This window comes from Malus domestica, chromosome 05, assembly GCF_042453785.1.
Source record: "Malus domestica chromosome 05, GDT2T_hap1".
In the NCBI taxonomy this organism is placed as follows: Eukaryota; Viridiplantae; Streptophyta; class Magnoliopsida; order Rosales; family Rosaceae; genus Malus; species Malus domestica.
Genome location: NC_091665.1, coordinates 42,769,770 through 42,791,369, shown reverse-complemented (window position 1 = coordinate 42,791,369; position 21,600 = coordinate 42,769,770). Strand labels below are relative to the sequence as shown.

General features: G+C 37.2%; 3 protein-coding genes across 3 annotated transcripts; 1 reads left to right on the top strand and 2 right to left on the bottom strand.

Annotated features, from left to right (window-relative positions):
* Positions 1–5,147: 5,147 nt before the first annotated feature.
* On the bottom strand, positions 5,148–6,696 carry LOC139196276 (uncharacterized). Its single transcript, XM_070821963.1, has 3 exons — positions 6,505–6,696; positions 6,165–6,364; positions 5,148–5,436 (listed from the first exon to the last, which is right to left on the bottom strand). Exons 1-3 carry the CDS (start codon positions 6,694–6,696, stop codon positions 5,148–5,150), a joined length of 681 nt encoding a protein of 226 aa, XP_070678064.1.
* Positions 6,697–8,080: 1,384 nt separating this feature from the next.
* LOC108173337 (uncharacterized) lies at positions 8,081–10,134 on the top strand. The gene is made up of 3 exons (XM_029103594.2): positions 8,081–8,542; positions 8,725–8,842; positions 9,491–10,134. The coding sequence occupies exons 1-3, from the start codon at positions 8,363–8,365 to the stop codon at positions 9,904–9,906; spliced, it is 714 nt and encodes a 237-aa protein (XP_028959427.1). The 5' UTR covers positions 8,081–8,362; the 3' UTR covers positions 9,907–10,134.
* Positions 10,135–11,921: 1,787 nt separating this feature from the next.
* LOC103435086 (uncharacterized) lies at positions 11,922–13,252 on the bottom strand. Its single transcript, XM_008373479.4, has 2 exons — positions 12,950–13,252; positions 11,922–12,728 (listed from the first exon to the last, which is right to left on the bottom strand). Exons 1-2 carry the CDS (start codon positions 13,115–13,117, stop codon positions 12,126–12,128), a joined length of 771 nt encoding a protein of 256 aa, XP_008371701.2. The 5' UTR covers positions 13,118–13,252; the 3' UTR covers positions 11,922–12,125.
* Positions 13,253–21,600: the final 8,348 nt, after the last annotated feature.

The following is a 21,600-nucleotide window of genomic DNA, read 5'->3' as shown; positions in this document are numbered from 1 at the left end:
AAAAAGGCAAAACTTAATAATGTGGGAGACAATCTGATATCATAATGTTGTCCTAATGGTGATCAATTAAAACTTAATTAACCAATCTTTTTAATAACATCCTTCGACTACACTCATATTGTTGTACTCGAAACACTTATTACGTGGTGTATCTCTTTAGGTGTTATATATATGATATGGTTAAAGTATTATAATTTTAAAAGTATAATTAAAAAAAATAGAATAACTCTGATTGAAATTACAACACTAGCCAACGAGGCTTGGTTCAGTTGGTAAGAATGTGCTTGTGGTTAACCCCCAATCCAAGTCGATCCCATTGCTAGCTGTTTTCTTTAGTGCACGATCTGTAAATATTTACGTAAATTTATATTAGTTGCAACTAACAATTAAGTGTCATGCGTAAGTTTCTCGGAATGATGTCCGGTGGCGTGGTAAAACTGTAAGTGAACGAAATTAAAATTGTTGCTAATGCAGTTATGCTTTTTCTGGGTTTGCGCAGGCTAATAATTTGCTCACATAAATGTGAAGGAATCGAAGTGAAGAGTGAAAGTACCCCTTTTTGCAAGTTGTTGGATTTTGTTGTTGGATTTTGTTGTTGGATTTACGTGAAAGATTTGATGAAACTAAAGTACTTTTCACCGTCTCTGAATTTTTCCAGAAGAAGAACGTCAAATGTGGACCTACTGCAAACAGGTTTAACTAGGGCATCTAGATGAATAGTTAAACATGTTCAAGATTCAACGCCATTCTAATTTGTTCAGTTTTATTGGTTTTGGTTTAATAATTGGTAATAATTTTAAGATTCCTTCTACGTTAACATCATGTAAAATTGAATATTTTGAACCATGGGTGGACGCGGTCAAGAGGTCAATTGAACTTTCTAATTTCGATAAATCTCTATAGATGACTTTGGTGTTGTTTTTTTTAAAAGTTAGAGCAGAGCCGGTCCTGAGGGTATGCAAGTGGTGTTACAGCACATGGCTCCTGATCATGATTTAATTTTGCCTATATAGATAGTGTGTATATATATATATATATATATATATATATATATATATATATATATATTTGCAATGATATACCAAATTATACTAGCTGTGTTACCGTGTAGTTGTCTTCCAAGTCTTATTCATGGATAATGAACTGGGTTTGACCATACCCAGCGGCTTCTTTGTGTGTTTTATTTTCATTTATTTTGTGTTTTAAAAGCATGAGTTGTGTTTTATTTTATTGTTATTTAAAGCATGGCATTTCTTTTGTGTTTTATTTCAATTTTTGTTCGTATTTAAAAGCATGACTTGTGTTTGATTTTAATTTTCTTTTGTTATTTAAAGTATGGTGTTTTGAACCAAAAAATATAGGGATGTAAATAGATACCTAGCCACCATATTCTTATCTCAATTATATACAATCATAATTAAAATGTAAAAGAAAACAAAGCAACCAAAATGTATGCAAAAATAAGGAATTTCGAACCCAAAAACATAGGGATGCAAATAGGTACCTAACCACAACACCAGTCTTTATTTTTTTTACCTCAATTTATACATAATAATAAAAATTAAAATGTGAAAAAAAAAATATCAACCAAAATTCTATACTTTTTAAAGGCCTCCCTTGGAGTCTCGCACAGGACCCCCAAAATCTCAGGGACGGCCCTGAGTTGGAGTTACCCTTTGTACAATTGCTTATTAAAATGCCTCAAAGAGGAGTTGCTTGTCTTAGTATGAATGATGGAACTCTGGTTTAATTTTTAAAGTTATTGTATTTGTATGTGTAAGAAATGTTTGTGAACTTTTACATGTGACCCTTTAAATAATTTTTCCTAAATCCACCATGTTTGAACTTTGAATATCTTCTGCAAGAATGATTTCATTGATACTGAATAAGTGAACATACAAACCCTAGTGTGGCAATTGTAAATCATGCAGCAAATCCGCAGCCAAGTGAGTTCACAACCTAATAACCCTACAAGGTTCCACTTTGTGCAAAACCATGTGACACATTGCAAATACGAATCCAGTGGGCCAATTGTCTCCACCCTCTCCTACCCCCACCTTTCTTGATTCTTTACCATGGCACATGACCTACTCTTCTTCTTCGCGCCTGGCGCCTTTGTCTCAGCAAAAACCCATGTATCAATAGAATGAATTACCAAGATGAATTCACATTCATTTGACGATTTGGTTTAATAATATATTATCGTGTGTAAAACCTTTTTGTGAACATGTTCTAAGTAGTTTGCTCTCGTATATTAAACAAACATATAACTCATAGCATGATATTTTCATATGCCTGAAAAACAACAAGTACATCATGTTTCACTATATAAAATAAAAATAAACTTTTTAATCTTCCTCTCATAATATTAAGACACATACAAAACAAATAGGGGTGTGCTATCCACACACCTCTTGATAATTTATGTCTATTGATCTTCTTCAATTCATCCGATCCGACGACCAAAAATTTAAAAGGTATGTGAGAAGTAAAATGGGGTGTATGAATATCACATCCCAACAAATATACCAACTCGGACTTAAATTACATTGAAAAATCTCTCTAACTCAATACTTGTTTGATTGGCGAGTGGGGAAAGAAAAATGTCAAGATCATCGGTGGTATTAGGGAGACCAACCATTTAGATTAAAATTGGTTCGTTAGATCAAGTCCACTAGCAGCCCAATTGGCAGGGCAATTGGGTAAAATTGCCTACGGCCCCCAAAAAGGCGTTCCAATGGTCCAAAAACTGGGAGGCAATTAAGCACAATGATTGTCTGCTCTCCCACTTTTGGTGTCATTCTGTTTGTGTGGTCACGGTTAAAGCACGTCAACATTTTATATTACTATTTATTTTTGTTTTATTATCTTTATAAAAAAACAATATAAAATGTTGACGTGTCTTAACCGTGACCACACAAAACAGAAGGGCACGAGAGGGCACCGGAAAAGGAAAGGCAGACAATCATTGTCTGGCAATTAAAGAAAGGGCAGGAGCCCATTGGGTTGCCCTGCCAATTCATGCCTCTAGGCTTAAATAGTAATCGCTCTTGCTCGTTCCTCTTCTCCAACAAGTAGAGTTGCACAAAAATAATTACTTTTCAGAGTAAATTTCACCGCATTTGTCCTCCTTAATCGATTGGACTCGCTCTTACGACTAAAAGGGCCCAAACGACTAAAGGCGTCGCTTTTGCAGGAGAGACCCCTCGACTTTTACGGGGGTGCTGCCCCTGCCCGCCTCTGCCCTACCTGAGTGCCTCTGCCTCTCATCGTACTTTTGTCACTTCAATCATCCGCAGGCACCCGACGTCATTTTTTCACTTACGCTCCTTCTCCGTCCCCTTCCTCGCCACGCGTTGCACTGACGAAGGGCTATTTCCGTCATTTCGGTGATCTGCGCCCCACAGCTCAGCGATGCAGGTAATTTAACGACTCAGAGAAAATTTTCAGTCTGCCTTTTTTCCTTCTTGCAGGGCGTGAGGCACTCAGGGTAATCCTATCTCCAGATCGGATGACACGTGTCGAAATATGTGTGGAGCGTGAGGACCACTCAGGAACTGCATCGGTCGTTGTCGCTGGCAGAGGCTGTCGGGTTATGCTGTATGGTAAACGTTTGGTATTTGATCGTACGGTCAAGATTTGATGAAATGGACCAAAAATGAACATATGCTTTAGGTTTTAAACCAAATTTTATAAACCGAATGATGTGTTTGTTAATGATTGGATTATTACTTAAGTGTTGATGAACGTACTTATTTATTATTGATGACACATTATTTGGTTTGTAAATTTGATTTAAAATTTTGATTTCCATGTAGACCCAGAGCTATTATCACAGGATGAAGACACTCGGAAACATCGTATCTTCTTAATAAAAAAAGTTTAATTTTTAATCAACGGATCAGATGAATTGAAGAAGTTCAAAGTACAAATTTTAACAAGCCTATATGAAAGATAAAATAAGTGTGCAGATGGTACCACTCTTTCGTTTTAGTTGCAAAAGATATTGATACAAGGAATACATATGACACCAAAATACTGACTCGATCCTCCCTAAACTCAACATTACATTTGTAACAAATTCGACGGGTACTACTAGGGAGATCAAAATTTTAACCCAAACATAATAAACCAAATAATATGGTTGTTGATGATTGAATTATTATTTAAGTACTGATTAACATGTTTATTTTTTTATTGGTGACACAAGATTTCATTTGTCAATTTAGTTTAAGAATTTAATCTTTCCAGTATGAACATAAAGTTGGATGACCTAAAAAGTACGACAAGCAAAAGCACATCAAACTTTTAAAATATTCATCATCCATTCACTCTATTTTTTGGTTTCTAGATTGGAATTTATTGGTTACTAGTACGATAAGTCTTTCAGAACTCTCTTTTATATTACACATGTAGAGACCCATCTTGTTGATAAAAACTCTAAGCCAAACTGTTATTGGACCAAACGATCATTCTCGCAAACATTTAGTTCTCAAAAAGACCACATGAGTTAACTTTGTATTGATTGGATAGTATATGTCTTCCGTTCGAGGTCATGAGGCGCAAATTGTTGATGAGGAGGTGGATACTGGGCATCAATATTATGGAAATACAATTTCAAGTCACTGGAGCTCAAGAATTCGTAAACCAGAACATATTGATTTTGTTAATTATTTTTAACGGGTATTGATCTAGTTTCCCCGCTTGTTTTATTTTTTGTTTTTCTTCATATTATTAATAAAATCTAATAAAGGGGGAAGGGCGTGGGGTTTTATGGGTGCAACGATCATTTCTTCTTCAGGAGAAGGTTGGTGCCTCGCACACGACGACTGACGAAGAGCTAATCTCGTCTAATCATTCTCTACAATAATTATAAAATAAAGTAAAAGAACATGTCTACACGTTTGAATATTCTAATATACAACCAAATAAGTGGTAGGTTTCTATATTTTTCAGAGGCAATCGAATTGATATACTTGCTTGATTGAGTTGACCTAATAACGTGCATGATCCTATCCTTGTCAAAAGACCTGTATATACTCCATGTTACATGCACTGTTGCACATTGACGTTCTAAGAAGTAGTAGGGCTTACATTATTGCATTCATGATCCATGAAACTTTGATTCAACTCTACAAACGTTAAGCTCAGGAAACCAACAATAACCGTTCATTTCTAGCATTGGCCGACGCCGGGCACTTTTGATCACCGCCGGAGTTCTTAAAATCGTGGCAAGCTAGGATCACGACCGTCGCGACAGACGAAGTAAACATGGGAATGGGTCCAAAAAACCACAACAGAAAATTGAGAGCAAAGTAGAGTGCTCTAAGACCCAATGACCAAAATTCACTTCCCCTTTCAACTTCTCTCTCGGCTTTCTTCTTTTCGCAGTGGCTCCCGGTGCAGTCAACAGGTATTTTGGGAGCAACTCCACCCCTACCCAAATGAATAGTAATTGACTGCAATGAATAGTAATTAACCAAGTGCATTTTCATCCCTAAAACTAAATAACCTAGTCTATTTTACTAAAATATTATTAATTTTTATTATAAAATAATTATTTTATTTTTAATTTATGACATTTTCTTTATTTATAAAAAAAATATCATTAATTTATGACATTTTATCCTTTTTTTATATTTTTAAAAGTTTTTGACCGAAAAATCTAGACCTTTGATCTGAAAATGGAACGGTCCAGATTGTGCCACGTCACTAGCCATTGGGTTTGAATTTCAAATTTTTTTTTACCGTTGGAAATCCAACGGCTGAAGACGCGCCATGTGGCCATATCTCGTGCCCCTTTAGTGTGCCTGCAGCGCGGGGCCTGCCGTCGATATCCTTGTTGGGAATGCGCGTGTGTTTCCCATGTGCCTGACACAAAAAAAATTTCTGGCCTTCGTTGACGTTATGATGGCGTCAGCATGACACCACCATAGAAGCCGGTTCCTCCCTTAGTCTATTTTGGGAGACCTACAAACTGGGGTGGACTTTGGGCTGGCCTATTTTGTGGGATGGAGTGAGTTTTTTGGGTGCCAACCTATTTTTTTGGGCTTTGGGCCAGCCTCCAAAGGAGGAATGGACTTGCTCTGAGTGGACCAAGTGCCTGGCTAATTGAACAAAAGCATGAAAAAGCAAGGAGAAAAAATGTCAAGATGCAGATGTACTTGATGGAAATAGTTGAAGGGTTTGTGTTGCCATATATTATTTGCTTTGGGAAGTTGTTGTTGTTGGAGTTTGCCATCCAAGCTCCAATGAGAGCACAGAGAGTTAGAGAGATTGGTGCTAAGGACGTAGTTGCACTTGTATTGGAGGAAATCACATCAAGAGCTGTTTTAACTTTCTTTGCAACTTGAACATCTTCACCCTGATTCAACCAAATGGTAAACAAATTAACACGGAACTTGCAAGGCTCGTAGCTGAACTGGTTAGGAGCATTCACCCCTACCCCAATATCAATCAAAAGATCACGAACTTTGGAGAAATAAAAGAAGATACGGCACTTACCTGCAAGATTTTTCCAACCCAAACTTTCTTGTCATTGTTTTCAGAACCGATGGCGGTGGAAAGAGGGTAATTGACGTATTTGTAGAGGAGGAAGAAGTGGTAGATTAGCATGATCAAGAGCCCACTTGGGGCCAACACCACATCTAAGCACTCTTTCTGAAAATGCAGAAAATCCATAGCTTCTAATCTCATGGTGCTAAAAACTATAATGCAGTAGAGGGGATTTGTTCTGTTTATAAGCTGTCCTGCCCAATATTCATGGGATATTTTGGGATTTGTTTAACAACGTAAACTTTGACTCGCTTTTGATTGGCTGTATACTATAACTTAATTACTTCAGTTTCCAATTTATATGCAGCTAGTAGTGACATTGTAAGATGTTGCAAAAATGGAGACTCACATATGCTGAATATTCTGTGCAAGTTCTAATTTGCAACTCAAATCTTATCACAAGAAGACCCCTTTACTCATATATATTAGCTGAGGAGTCCATTGTGCATGGATTTGTTAAAAGCACTCATTGACTTCCTATTGCATAAGCTCCAAATGAAACATACAAAAGTTTCTTTTATTAACAATTATCGTTCGTGAAATTTGAACTTTGGACCTCTCTCAACCGGAGCGAAGATTGGATGCTGCTAAATCTAAATGGCCAGGTCCAACTTGCTTGCAAATGTTGTAGAAGCTGGCCTTACCATTCCGGTGACATATCAAGCATGCTAGACTATCATTATTCCTTATACTACCCCTCGTGCAATTAGGGATTGAAATTTCTAACATGAATAGGATTGTTTATTACTTGATGAAAACCACAAATGACAGAACAAATATGTCCAACAAGGAAGAAGAATATATGATTTTAACTTATTCAAAATTCATTCTCAAGAAATAAATAATACCCTTCATTTACATAGCGATGACTTGCTGATTCGTATCTGGCTTCTTGAAGTCATGGCAACTTAGGATCAGAACCGTTACAATGGAGGAAGCAAGCATCGGCGTAGGTTCAAAAAACCATAGAAGAAAATTGAGAGCAAAATAGAGTGCTCTAAGCCCAAGTGACCGAAACTGAACTTCCTCTTTGAACTGCTCTCTCAGCTTTTTTACCATCGATTCTTGTAGTAGCTCCCACAGTGCTTAACAGGTAGTTTGAATGGACAAAGTGGCTAGTTGGTTGAACAAAGCATGAAAAAGCAAGGAGAAAACAGGTCAAGAGGCAGATGTACCTGATAGAAATAACTGATCGGTGTGTTGCCATAAATTATTTCTCTTGGGACGAAATTGTTGGTGGAGTTTGCCATCCAAGCTCCAATGAGAGAGCAGAAGTTAGAGAGATTGCTGCCAAGTTTACTTGGAGGAAACCACAGTAATAACTGGTAAAACATTCTTCGTAACATCTTGGTCCTGCAGCCCATCAAAAGTAAACAAATTACGGATAATAGCGTTTACGTACCCTTGCAGTCGAGGTCCTTCAAATATCGCTTGTATTAAAAAAGGAGACATGATGCTTACCTGCAGAAGTTTGCCAACCCAATTTTTTTTGTCCGTGTTTTCGTATCCAATGGCAGTGGAAAGAGGCTGCATGAGGTACTTATAAAGGAGAGGAGGAAGAGGTGGTAAATCAGCATGATTAGAACTCCATAGTTTTCCGATCTCTTGGTGCTAAATGGCGATGAGTAAGGGGTCTTCCTGTTCTGTTTATAAAGGAATAGTTCCGTCCTTTCCTGTCCGGTCAAGTCCAATCCATGATACTTGATTAAAGAATCCCGAAAAATCCCAAGAATCACGGGCAGGGCAGCTCCATTATAAGCAGAACAAGACCCCTCCACAGCTCTACTGCATTTTCATTTTTAGCACCATGAGATTGGAAGCTATGGGTTTTCAGGAGTACTTACATGTTGTGCTAGTCCAGTTCGGACTGCTGATCGTGCTAATCTACCACCTCTTCCTCCTCTACAAATACATCAATCACCCTCTCTCCACTGCCATTGGATCTGAAAACATTGACAAGAAAAATAGGGTTGGAAAAATCTTGCAGGTAAGTTTAATATCCTTTGATTTCACCTAATTTTGTGAAGTTCGTTTATATATACTACTCTCAAGTGCATGGACATTCGTTTATATATACTCCTCTCAAGTGCATGGACGAAAGCTGTTAACCATTTGAGCTATGAGCCATTGCGTGTTCCGTGTTAATTTGTTCACAGTTGGTTGCCGCAGGGTGAAGATGTTCAAGTTGCAACGAAAGTTAAAACAGCTCTTGATGTTATTTCCTCCAATACAATTGCAACTACGTCCTTAGCATCAGTGGCGGAGCCAGAAATTCATGTTAGGAGGGGCACACTTTAAACCAAAATGGACATAATATATGCAGAAACTATCTCGTTTTTTTGGCCGCCTTGGTATCAAATTTAAAGGTGAGTGACCATGCATTAATTCTTCATTACAAATGATCAACTACATCAAGAGTTGAAAATAAAACATTATTATAAGCACATCCATTTATTCTTCATTCTTGATATCAAATTCAAATGTAACTGACCATGCATTCATTTTCTCATAGTGGCCAAGATAACATTTTTTTCTAAAAACATGAAGGTATGAGAGCATTTGAAGGGTTTTTTGTGCTAGTTTGGAAAAAGGAAATATTTCTCTTCTTGATTTCATAGACGATCTAATAGAGGAAAATGAGAAATTTACCAAAATAATAGTCTACAAGCAAAGGAAAAAAATGTAGATAGGCAAGAAACAGAGAATATGATCAACTAATATTAGTATAGAACTATAATTTCGAATCTTTAATGCAAAAAATTTAAGGCTTTGTATTTGTTGGATTGAAGTTAATTGGACTGACCAATACAACACAAATTCAAGTTGATAGTGGTATTATAAAATTAATTAATGATAGTAAAAGTTGTTAGGAAAAAATAATTTTAGGATAGGCCCGAGCCTATCCTAGTCTAAAGGTGGCTCCGCCACTGCTTAGCATCAATCTCTCTAACTCTGTGCTCTCTCATTGGAGCTTGGATGGCAAACTCCATTAACAACTTCTTACCAAGTGAAATAATATATGGCAGCACAAACCCATTAACCGTTTCTATCAAGTACATCTGCATCTTGACATGTTTTCTCCTTGCTTTTTCATGCTTTGTTCAATCAGCTAGGCACTTTGTTCACTCAAACTGCCTTTTAGCCACCCCGGGAGCTACCGCGAAAAGCGACGTGAAAAAAGCCGATAGAGCAGTTGAAAGGGGAAGCGAGTTTTGGTCACTTGGGCTTAGAGCACTCTACTTTGCTCTCAATTTTCTGTTGTGGTTTTTTGGACCTATTCCCATGTTAGCTTTGTCTGTCGCGACGGTCGTGATCCTATCTTGCCACGACTTTGAGAAAGTCTGGCGGTGATCAGAAGTGACTGGCATTGTAGGCCATGGCTCCATACGAACTATCAAGTTTGTAGAGTTAAATCAAATTTTCATTGATCGTGAATGCGATAATTTCCAGTTACTTAGGTTATCAATTATGTACAACCTTAAGTCAATGTGTGCATCTCTCCTCTTCGCTTGTTTTTGTTTGGCATGCCGCTCCTCCTATATAGATTCTTCTTTTTCTGCATTCGGATTTCTTGGGCATACCGACCTACATGTTTATCTCCCCCTCTTGATGTATGGTAAGGTTTGTGTCCCCTCTCCTTTTCTTTTATTTTTTTAAGAAGGGTAAGGTTTATGTCCCTATCTTTTTTTGTTTTTTTTGTTTTCTTATTTGATGAGAGAGAAGTTTTATGTCTTCTTGACTAAGTGTAACTTCTTATTTTTAGATTCATAAATTTCTTTAGTATCATCGAGGTTCTAAAAAAAGACAATGTGTGCTTCTAATATGGAGTATGTACACATGTGTTTTCACAAGGATGTCCTATAAAACAAGTTGCATACATAAGTTTGCTTTTATTATTGGGAAAAAATAATTTTATTAGGCCAAAATTAATTAAGCAATACTGTCAATTCAACTGCCTCTAAATAAAATATAGAAACCAACAACTTGTCTTGGCTATATATAAAGGGACAAGGATTGTCTGCCCTCCTAGTTGTGGTGCCCTTCCATGCCCTCCTATTTTGTGCGGTCACGGTTAAGCCACGTCAATATTTTATATTTTTATTATTTTTTGTCTTATTATCTCATTAAAAAATTAATATAAAATATTGACGTGACTTAACCGTGACCGCACAAAATAGGAGGGCATGGAAGGGCACCACAACTAGGACGGCAGACAATCCAAGTCCTATATAAAGAGTATTCAAACACACGTTTCAAGTTAGGTAAAAATCGAACTTGTAGTGCATAGGTTATCGACATCTCCAAGTACTAGCCAATCAATATAAAATTTACTTTAGTATAGTAACAAGAATAGTCCTTATTCATTCCCACTGCTGCTGCTGCCACTTTCTCTCTCTAAAAACCAATTGGAAATTGTTTATAAAGAGACAGAGAGGAAAGGGCTATGATGATTGGATGAAAGAAGCATGAAAAACTAAAAGACATGTAAGCTTGAATTCGAGTACCAAATTGAAAATATAAGGGAGGAGTGTAAGGGTGGCTTACCGAGGTCAGGAGAGGTGAGTCTCGTAGGAGAAGTCGACGAACAGTGGCAGGAGCCAGTGCACAGTGAAAGGCCTCGCCTGTGTCTCCTGAGCAGAACAGAGTGAGTGATAGTGGTTCTGTGAGATGGAGCGAGTGGTGGTGGTGCTGTAGTCATGTTTTGTCGGAAAATTGAGGCGTTGGTGCGTCTCGGTGTTTACAGAGAAAAGAAAGGGGAGTCCAGGGAGCTAGTGGTTGTTTGATGGAGTTGAGGCTCGCCGGAGTGGCGAGTTGTGATGTGGACTCAGGCCTCTCGGCCTCTGGGTTTTACGGAGAAGGGGAAGATGGTTTAGGGTTGAGAGAGATGGAGGGACGGCTAGGTTTTAGAAAAGATGAAGAAGAATGGGGGTGAGCGGCGCTGGGGCTACAGGTTGAGGGAAATGAAGAGAGAGCAAGAAGAAGTCGAAGGCAGTGAACCCTACGGACAAATTTACCCTTCTAAGTTCTAATAATTACCCTTCCAACCCAACCCAAATCTGATGGGTTCCTTGTAAATCAGGTGAAATCAAGTGGCAAACAATTGACTGTAGCCATGAACAGTAAGGAACAGTGCCAATTGCAATGCTTTCTTTAGACTAAAGTAATTCTGACAACCGATAATATTAAAGAAAAACACTAGGATCAAACTACAATAAAAGAAAAACCTCTTCATCCATAGTGCACTAGTAGTCGAGTGCAATAACAGTTGATTTTTTTTTCTTTTCCCAAAACGAGGATACTAGGTGCTTATTTGTAATAATCATACTAAATTCCAATCTACTAACAAAATTTTGGGCCATTGAAGGGAAATGTTGAAGTTAATCTCCCAATTTCTAGCTTCCAAAACTCTTTCGTGGTGTTCGTAATACATTGTTTTATTTATTTATTTTTATAATCAAATTACAATTTGATCTTTCTTGGCAGTATACTCACATAAATCGATTAGCACTACTAGCTAAGGAAACCTACTACCCAACAACTCCAAACAAACATGCATACACGATTGACAATTACGCAGTACTACTAGTCGTAGTTTTAACCGTTTCTGTATGATGCTGAATGGTCACAGCCACCTCTGAGATTCTCTCGCCGGTGTGTTTAACGAGCTCCTTTCCCGGAAGCTGATGCTGATGCAATGGTCTGGTGTTTGTGTCAAGGTTATGTAGAACTATGACCAAAACCATGGAGGAAACAAACATCGGAATCGGACCAAAAAACCACAGCAAAAGAGTAAGAGCAAAATAGAGTGCTCTAAGCCCAAGTGACCAGAAATCACTTCCCCTTATCACCGCCATCTGCACGTACCATGCCGGAATGTTACTATCCGGCATGCTGATCAGGTAGTTTGCATGGACAAAGTGCCTTGCTGATTGAACAAAGCATGCAAAGGCTAGAAGAAAACAAGTCAAGAGGCTTAGGTATTTTATTGTGAGGATTGATGGGTTGGTGTTGCCATAGATCAATTCACTCTGGAAGACTGTCTTAGTTGAATTACTTCCGAGCCAAGCTCCAATGAGGGAGCTGAGAGTCAAGGAGATGGAACACAGAAAAGTTGCTGCTGATGTGTTGGATGAGATCACATTTAAGGCTGTGCCAACATCTCTCTTGTCAACCTGCAATTAAAGTTATTTAGGTGCAATGAAAATTAGGTTATGCTAGGGTAATAGGTAGCAGACCAGATTATGCAGCAACTCAACATGTGCATTATGAACCCAAATTGGATGCTAGGGTCACAACTTTGGAAATCTCAAAACCTTTTTTCTTGCACCGATGCCTGTCAAGTTGTTACATAATCCGGTCCGCTAATCGAGAAAGAGGGAGAGATTGTAATTACCTGCATAATTCTTTCAGCCCAAGCTCTTTTGTCATTGTTTTCAAAGCCAAGGACTGTGGTGTGAGGTTGATGGAGATATCTGTAGAGGAGGATGATGTGATAGACAAGCATGATGAACAGTCCACTTGGGACCAAAACCAGATCAAGGTCCTCCTTTCCAAAATTCATAATTTTTTGCTTTGCTGGTTTGCTAACTTCTGAATCAAGGAAGTGGTGATTAAGTGGATTCTAATTTATAAATAGGTTTTTTTTCATATACAGTTCCCAAATATTGTAGGAGGATCATAATTTCTTTGGATTTGTTGAAGGGAGCCTTGACTTCAATTTCGGCTGCCTGCAAGAGCGACTTGGATTTGCCTATTATTTAGTACTAATTAATTCAGACCAAATGACCAACCCACGTTTAAGGACACTAAAAAAGAAAAACAACAATTTCTAGAAGTGTTAATTTATAGGGCAAAGATAACAGATAGGAGCTCCTCGAATCCATAATTAATATTGCAAGATTGTTTGCATATGAGTTTCTGGTTCTTACATACCCTTTTGGTTTTTGACTGCATTGGTTACTTAGGAAAAAACTTTTAATAGCATTGACTGACTACAACAACACATTAAGTAAGATCTGTATAGGGTTAAGTGAAAAGAAAAATACAAAATAGTCTCGCGCTTTTGTTAAAACTGACATGATCTATCCAAATTTTTCTGTTTACTTTGTGTTCTTTGTTTTGGTTTCTTTGCAGATTTCTCTTGGCCAAGTTGCCATATTGAAGTTAAAATCTGGAACTTAGAAAATTTGCAAATATGGAAAATGAAGAAAGTTAGGCATGTACCCTTTGTTTAATGTGAAAGTGAAGAAAAAGTCCCCCAATCTTTAAGTCAACAACCCTTTTTGGGGTCACAACCTTCATAAAAAAGTTTTGATAAAAAATGCTCCCAAAACAAAAAAAATCAAAAGTAACTCAAAATAATGCATCAAATAATGTAGGGGTATTTTCATCATTTTACCATTGTTTTTTTTTAATAATTAAATTTTTTTGTACATTTTTTTTAATTAGTAACTTACAATAGGTTAGCAATAATGTGATTCAATTAGTTGTTCATTAAATATTATTTTCTCTATTTTTAAACACGTTCAAAACATCTTAAGAGACACGTAATACTGGTTATAAAAAAAGTCTTACGCATGCGCATAATAGTGTGATTAAATTAGTAATCAAATCTTTATATATAAAGCCAACAACCCCTTTTGGGGTTACAAGCTTCACCCAAAATTTTTGAACAAAAATGCTTTTTGTTTTTGTTTTGAACGAACGATATTATCTACACTAAGGGGGGAGGGGGTGGGCTTAGCCTCACAATGGGCTAGCAATAATGTAGATGGAAATTGAAAGACCGATTTTATTATTTGAATTCAGCTGCTTTAATTGGTTTGTGAGGATGTTTTTCTAGCATGATCTAAGATTATTTATTTACTTCAAATATTTGACTTTCCTTTTGTCAATTCACACATATAAATATATTTAAAATATGTAAATCGCACGTAGCACGCTGTAATTCAAAAATGTCTTCTGCACGTGCATGAGCGCCTGCATAAAGGCTAGTTATCTATCAATGCAAGAACAATTCTTTAATTAAAACTAGGGGAAATGCTAGAAATAGTCACGTACACGTGTGGGATTGTCATAATTATTAATGCTTGTAAAGCTACAAAGAACTATCAAAACAAATTTACACACATGTGCATGATTGATTTTGATTTTCTTTTTTGTTGATAGATTGATTCTGATCATTCATGTTTGTAATATTTACAAAGTGGTCAAAATTAATATACATGCATGAGCGACTGATCTTGTGACAACCCATTCCTAGTTCTACGATTTTATAAATTTTAAAAAGTATGAATTTACGAAAATGCCCTTAGAGGTGAGGGTATTGACTTTCCATTACCAACGTATAGTGAGACGTACAAAATATTCTTTTAGCTTATTCATGTAGTACTCGACAATACGGCCGCGTAGGCGCAAGTAGAAGCGGATTGGAGTAATGATATTACCATTTATTATTTTATATAATTTCATAAGTACCATTATATTATTTTAAGATTTTCTTGGGGGTAAGAAATAAGAAGAAGGAGAAGAAGAAACGGAGGGGAGAAGGGAAAAAGAAAGAAAGAAGATGGGCACTGCCCAATTAGAAATGAAGAGAGGGAAAATGACGAATGGGAGAGAAGAACCAGGAGGGAAAGAAGAGAAGAAGAAAATGAGGGAACCCAAAACGGGTCTTCCTTGACCCATGTGACCTGACCGACAGGAACCATAGAAATCGATGGTTTCCCAGCCAAATTTTGGTGAATTAACCCAAACCACCACCTGGAAACAATCCCACGACCTCCCCTCTTCCTTTTTCATCCATTAATTGGTGGATTTTAAGCTTAGGTTTTGTGATTTTGCACCAACGACTTCGAGGGCACCCACGGCGGCAATCTGCCATTTCTGAAACAATTCCATACAATTACCACTGCCAATTGACTTCCCTTGAGGTCTAGAACAAAGCTCAAACAACCTTGGAGGTGGCGGAGCACCGGAGGTGACGGATCGAAGTCACCAAATCTAGGGTTTCCGGCGGGTTTTAGCAAAATTAGGGCTTTTCCAAGCCAAATTGGACTTGGCCACATGCGACGATGGTTTGTGATGTCTTGATATAAGTGCTAGGGAGTCGTAGCGTGGACCTCAGGTGAGTGAGTCTTTTCCTTTCTATCATGTGTGTGTGTGTGTGTATATATATATATGATTGATATGTCCTCAAACGGTTATAAACTGATTATTGCATATAATTATTGTGAATGTCGTGAAATACTAATGCGAACTACGAATGACTTGATCCCTGTTTAGGGTACGTAGGTAGTCTAACGAAACGTTAGATGCAGCCATAACATAAATGAGATTAAATAATTGAGACAATAGCCTTGTTTGGGAAATTGTGCAAGGTGAGGGACATTGGTAGAAAATGTGAGATTTAACCTTATGATTCAGGGATTGGATGTTGGTCATAAATCATTGTGTGAAGGATCAAGAATTTGAAGTAAAGAATTGTAAGTATTGATAGTTAGTTAAACTAGTGTTTAGTTGAGCTTGTCATCGATAATTATTCCTTAAAATTTATAGTTCGGGAGTAGAGCATCATAGATTGTGAATTTTATGCCACATTATTGATATATATATATATATATATATATATATATATATATATATATTTGGAAGCACTACGATAAGGTTAAGTTTTGAATTGCATCAAGGCATGTCTATAAGTATATTATTGCGCATAATTATTATGAATGCTTTAAGGTACGTAGGTGAACGTGGGATGCATAGATAAGTTTAGGTGAGTATATGTTGTGAAACGTGGGATGCATAATTATGATTACATTTTATTTGGAAAGATCGAGTGATGGCATGACTATATTATGTTTTAAGTAACTCCGACACTGTTGTACGGATTGCCCATGAGTCGTACATGTTATGTTGAGATGTATTGAGAGCTCATAAACCTGCACCCTGGTGTAATGCTCCCGCCCGTGGCGAGGCACAGTCTTTCACATGATGTTCACCTCCCACACCTTACGCTCACCTTGGATCCAAGGTAGGTGCACAGTCCTGTCATACATACCACTTTAGGTGGTTCCGACTCGTAGGTGACCCACGATTATTCGCACAATCTTCACGTGATCGTAGCACTTGAGCGTATTTATTTACGCCCAGTCTTGTCGTACAGACCATTTTAGGTGGTTTCGACTCGTGTGCATGTATACTTATTGAACTATAGATAGTCGTACAGGTCATTATAGGTGACTTCAACTTATGAGCTAACATATGTGATGAGATATGGATAAGTCATACAGGTCACTAGAGGTGACTCTGATATGGATAAGTCGTACAGGTCACTATGGGTGACTCCGACTTATGAGCTAGCATTGCTTAATGAGATATGGTTGTAGTCGTACAGGTCAGCAGAGGTGACTCTGATTGGCGTGCTAGTATTGGTTATTAAGCACTTGATTATTTATATTGCTAACAAGATGCTGTGATGTGGCATACTTCTGGATTTAATGTTAGTATACCCTTGATTTCATGTTTATCCATAGTATGATTTTCTGGAAGCTAAACATGTGTTACGGAGATGGATTATATCGTTTAGAAGGTCTTTACTAAAGCTTTATTTTATGGCCACTCACTCTAGTTTTTATCCTTCCAGGTCTAGTAGCAGAACTTTCGTATCGACGAGGATTCGTGGCAAGTTTTCGTATTGGAGATTACCTTCAATGGTATGAATTTTGATCCACTTTACTGTACTTTACTTATGCTCTGACGTCACGTGTGAAATGGATTCATTTTCGCTCATAGCGCACTCTTACATTTAAACACTTTTAGGTTTAAATTTATCTACTTTTTTCCACATCATCATACTTTATGGCTTCGTCACCATCCAGGTGTCGACCATCACAGCCCAATTCGGAGTCCTAGTGGACATCCCGGCTCGGGGTGTGTCAGATCCTATCACTCTTTTAGAGTTAATTATATTAATCATTAATAGGTCCTGTTTGGCATTTGTTTTTTCACCAAAAACTACTTCACTTTTTTAGTTAAGTAACAAAAACCAGTTTTTAATGAATATTTTGTTGAAAATACTGGTGGGTTAATGAATGCCCACAGTGATATTGAAAACCTTGGTAGAATTTTTCAATGTCCACACATAGATTTTCAATACCCACACAAAGTGATGTAGACTTTGGAAATAAAGGAGATAGTATTTTCAAAGTCATGTGCTATAAATTTCAAAATGCAAGAATATGTTTGTATGGAGTTGCTCTATAAATAGAGCGCTCTGACTGCTATCAAAATATATAGAGTAGTAAGGAAGTTCACGGAAGAGGAAGAAAGAGAAAAGAGGAAGAGGAAGAGGAGAGGAAATAATAGAGAGTTATCTTTGTACTATTATTATTCCAGACTCGCAATGAAAGCACCACTGTTGCCCCGAGGATGTACTCCAGTCACATTGACTGTAGAGGAACCTCGTAAATTTTGTGTCTTGTTTCATTTATTCCACTGCACACACCGTCAATTTTACAACACGTTATCAGAACGAGAAGCTCTTATGTCAATGGAAAGTACAACGCCATAAATCTGGTGAAGTATTACCTACCTCTCACCTCTGCTAGTGAAAATCTCACAGAATAAAAGGTATGTCCATTTTCTGTCTCTGCCATTGCGCTTGAAGCGCCCCACCGAATTCCAGCGAGAATTGAAATTTACAACGACTTGCAGTCATCACGAGATGAGAAAATTCGTACTTGACAACTGGTTTCCAGAGATCCAGGAGAATTTCATCACACTTGGAAGCCCAGATCGCGTCGTTTTCGACGGATCTCGAGAACTCCCATGAATACTCGGTTGTTTGAGATGGTGATGGCAAAACTGACTCCACTTAAGCCTCCCTCTCTTGTGCCTCTGTCAACCCCACTGTCATTGATGTCTCTGTAGGAGGTTCTTGCTTCGCGATGCCATGTTCCCTAGGTCATGCAAGAAAAACTCCAGTTTCTGATAGCCTTTTGAATTAAATTGAATTTGGGCAACCTTCACAACAAGCCAGTTGGCCTTGCATTTCGAGACTGGCAGAGACAGAGAAGGAAGAAAAATAATAGAAAATTGGGATTGATGGAATGGTAAGGCACATGTGTGGTGTTGACTGCACCCTAAGAAAACTAATAATAATAAAATATAAAGGGATTTGAATGGTGCACGACACTATTTGGTCAAAATAATAAATAAAGACATGGTGCATGGCACCATGCTGTAGAAGGAAATAAAAAATAATAAAGGTTTGAATAAGTGCTGACAAAAGAAAGAAAAATAATAAACAAAATGAGGTCTAATACTTCTTGTTATTTATGTAAATTGGTGTTAGTTTAAAACCCTTTCACAAGTTCTATTTACTTTAAAGCAATTTATTTACCATGGACGGTTTTACCGCCTATTGCTTTAAGTTTTGATTTATGTGAATGATGCTGAATTAAATCATTTGTCACAAGCTTTATTTACTTAAATGCAATTTATTCACTATGGCTGGAATTACTGCTTATTGCTTTAATTTATTTATTGTACTTCTTTTTATTACGATGAGTACATACTGGACCCGAAGTTCCTTGATCTGATCAGATCAGAACCTGAAGTTTTTTGATCCTCATCACATAAAATGATTGGACCCGAAGTTCCATCATACAGAAAGATCAGGCATGAAGTCCCTTGATCCTGAAGATCAGAACATGAAATTACTTGATGAGCACCGTAAGTTTGAAGTGCTGCAGTGGATGAAATTGATTACATGCGCTCTGCTCATAAAAACAAAATTGCCAATTTTTACATGGGTACATGCTATTTTGCATGATGCATTATTAATTTGGTTGAGACATGTTACCAACCATCAATAGTTCTCAATACAACTCATGTTTGGGAACTAGCCAAACATTATACATTTACGAGTTTTTGGTTGTGTTATCTATGTGCCTATTACACTGCCACAACGTACTGAAATAAGGCATCATTGCAGATTGGGCATTGATGTTGAACATCATCTATCATTCAATATTTAGAACCCTTGACTGGGGATATGTTTACCACGTGGTTTGTGGACTGTCATTTTGATAAGACAATTTTCCCGCCGTTAGGGGGGAGAAAATATCATTCCAGAAGAATGATGAGAAAAGACCATTCCGGAAGAACGAAGAGAAATTGTCTTATTTTGATTCATAAAGCAATCAACATGAAAATGAAGTAAGAATAATTGAATGATGCAATGATGTGTCAATCAAATGCCATATGCATTTAATAATGCAACGAAAGTGATAAAATCACATGTACTTGCTGCAAATGTGCCTACAAGAAATGATTTCTTTGTTGCACACCTGAAGCGTGGCAGCCAAACTAAAAAAAGATTCAGTATTCCGAAATAGGAAGAATATGACACTTATAAACTATTGCATTCTCAAAGCATAACTGTTGTATGCCAGAAGTATGACAGTCGCCGCATGGATATAAGTCCCAGAAACGACAATCCGCAGACATGGGAATGTTGGTGTCTCATGCATGAAACATGATAGACATATAGGTTCTAAATGACTCAACGCCCAGAAGTGGAGATTAAAATCCAAGCTCTATAACGCTGAAGAAAAGGTTATGATCCACATTCTCTAAATTATAACTATCATGGGAAAGATAGTATAATGCCCTTGAAGAGGCAATGGATATAAGTTTTTATGCATGCGCATGCACATGAGAATATGGGATCATAGATTGATGATAACCAATGGTAATTTTGGTTTTTATAAGTAGCTACTAAATTCATCAAATGAGCTGTATTGATATTGAGTCCCGTTCTTTTTCGTTAAAGGAAAAATTATTGACCAAAGATGGAGAAAGGCAATTCCATTACAATTTTGTAAGAACGTGGAAAAATAGACCTATATACTTGAATACAATACAAATAGCAAAAAGATGTTGAACCAATGAGGTTACATTGGGCATTTGTAATACAATGAAATACACTCACATGATATGACATAAGGTTACTAATTGAAACCTAAAATTATACTCTTGTAAACGAGTTCAGATGATTGGAGAATTATATACGAAGGGTTGTGGGTCGCCCGCATCATATCTCCAAAAGTAAATCCCTCAAGTATACATGGGAGCAAATTGTTCTGTATATATTCCAAAGGAAAATGTGTCATGAAGTGTAGAAAATCCCTGAAGGATTCAAATTGCTTGAAGTAAGCCCCGGAAGGGTAAAGCATGAATTATGTAGTCAATACCAATGCATGGTATAAATTGCCTTAGTGAGTACTATCATTATGATATTGTTGCAACATACTAAAATCTCTTACAAAAGTTAATTACATTAAATTAGAACTCCTGAAGAGTTGATGATATTAAATTGTGACTCCTGAAGAGTCAAGAAAGATTATAAAGTGTTGAGAGAAATATTGTCTCGAGCTGCAGATCGAACAATCTACCAACATGAATCTTATCCATGATGTTTATGATATTAAAGAACCATTTGGATTGAAGATTATGAGTTGAATACTCAAATAATGTCGATACTAAGAATGATCATTTATCTTTGTGAGGGTAAAGATAAATTGATATTTGGTTAAGAAGTACCACATCTTAGGAAAATATATGTTGTATTGTATTCAGCACAATACACTGAATGAAATAAAGTTTATCTATTAATGTCTCCGAGAAATTACAGACATGTACATACACATGAGTTAAAATGAACAAACATGAGGGAACATTCACAAAAGTTGCTCATGTGAAGTCTAAGTGCTCGACAGTACCCTAGAAGGAGGAGACATTGGAGATTGATCATGTGACACCCCAGTAGGCAAAACACCAGAAGGGGAAGACATCAGCTGCTTTCAAAATCTAGCAACGAACTTTTGGTGATCACTTTGAATCCAACTTTTAGATTCCTGCAGCTGGTCGAGCTTTCTTTTCATACTTGTAGAGTAATTATTTGTAAACACGTGTAACACTCTATTCTCGTGCTTGAGCCATCTGATATCTTGTTTAAGATTTGCCACCTCTGCCATCAAT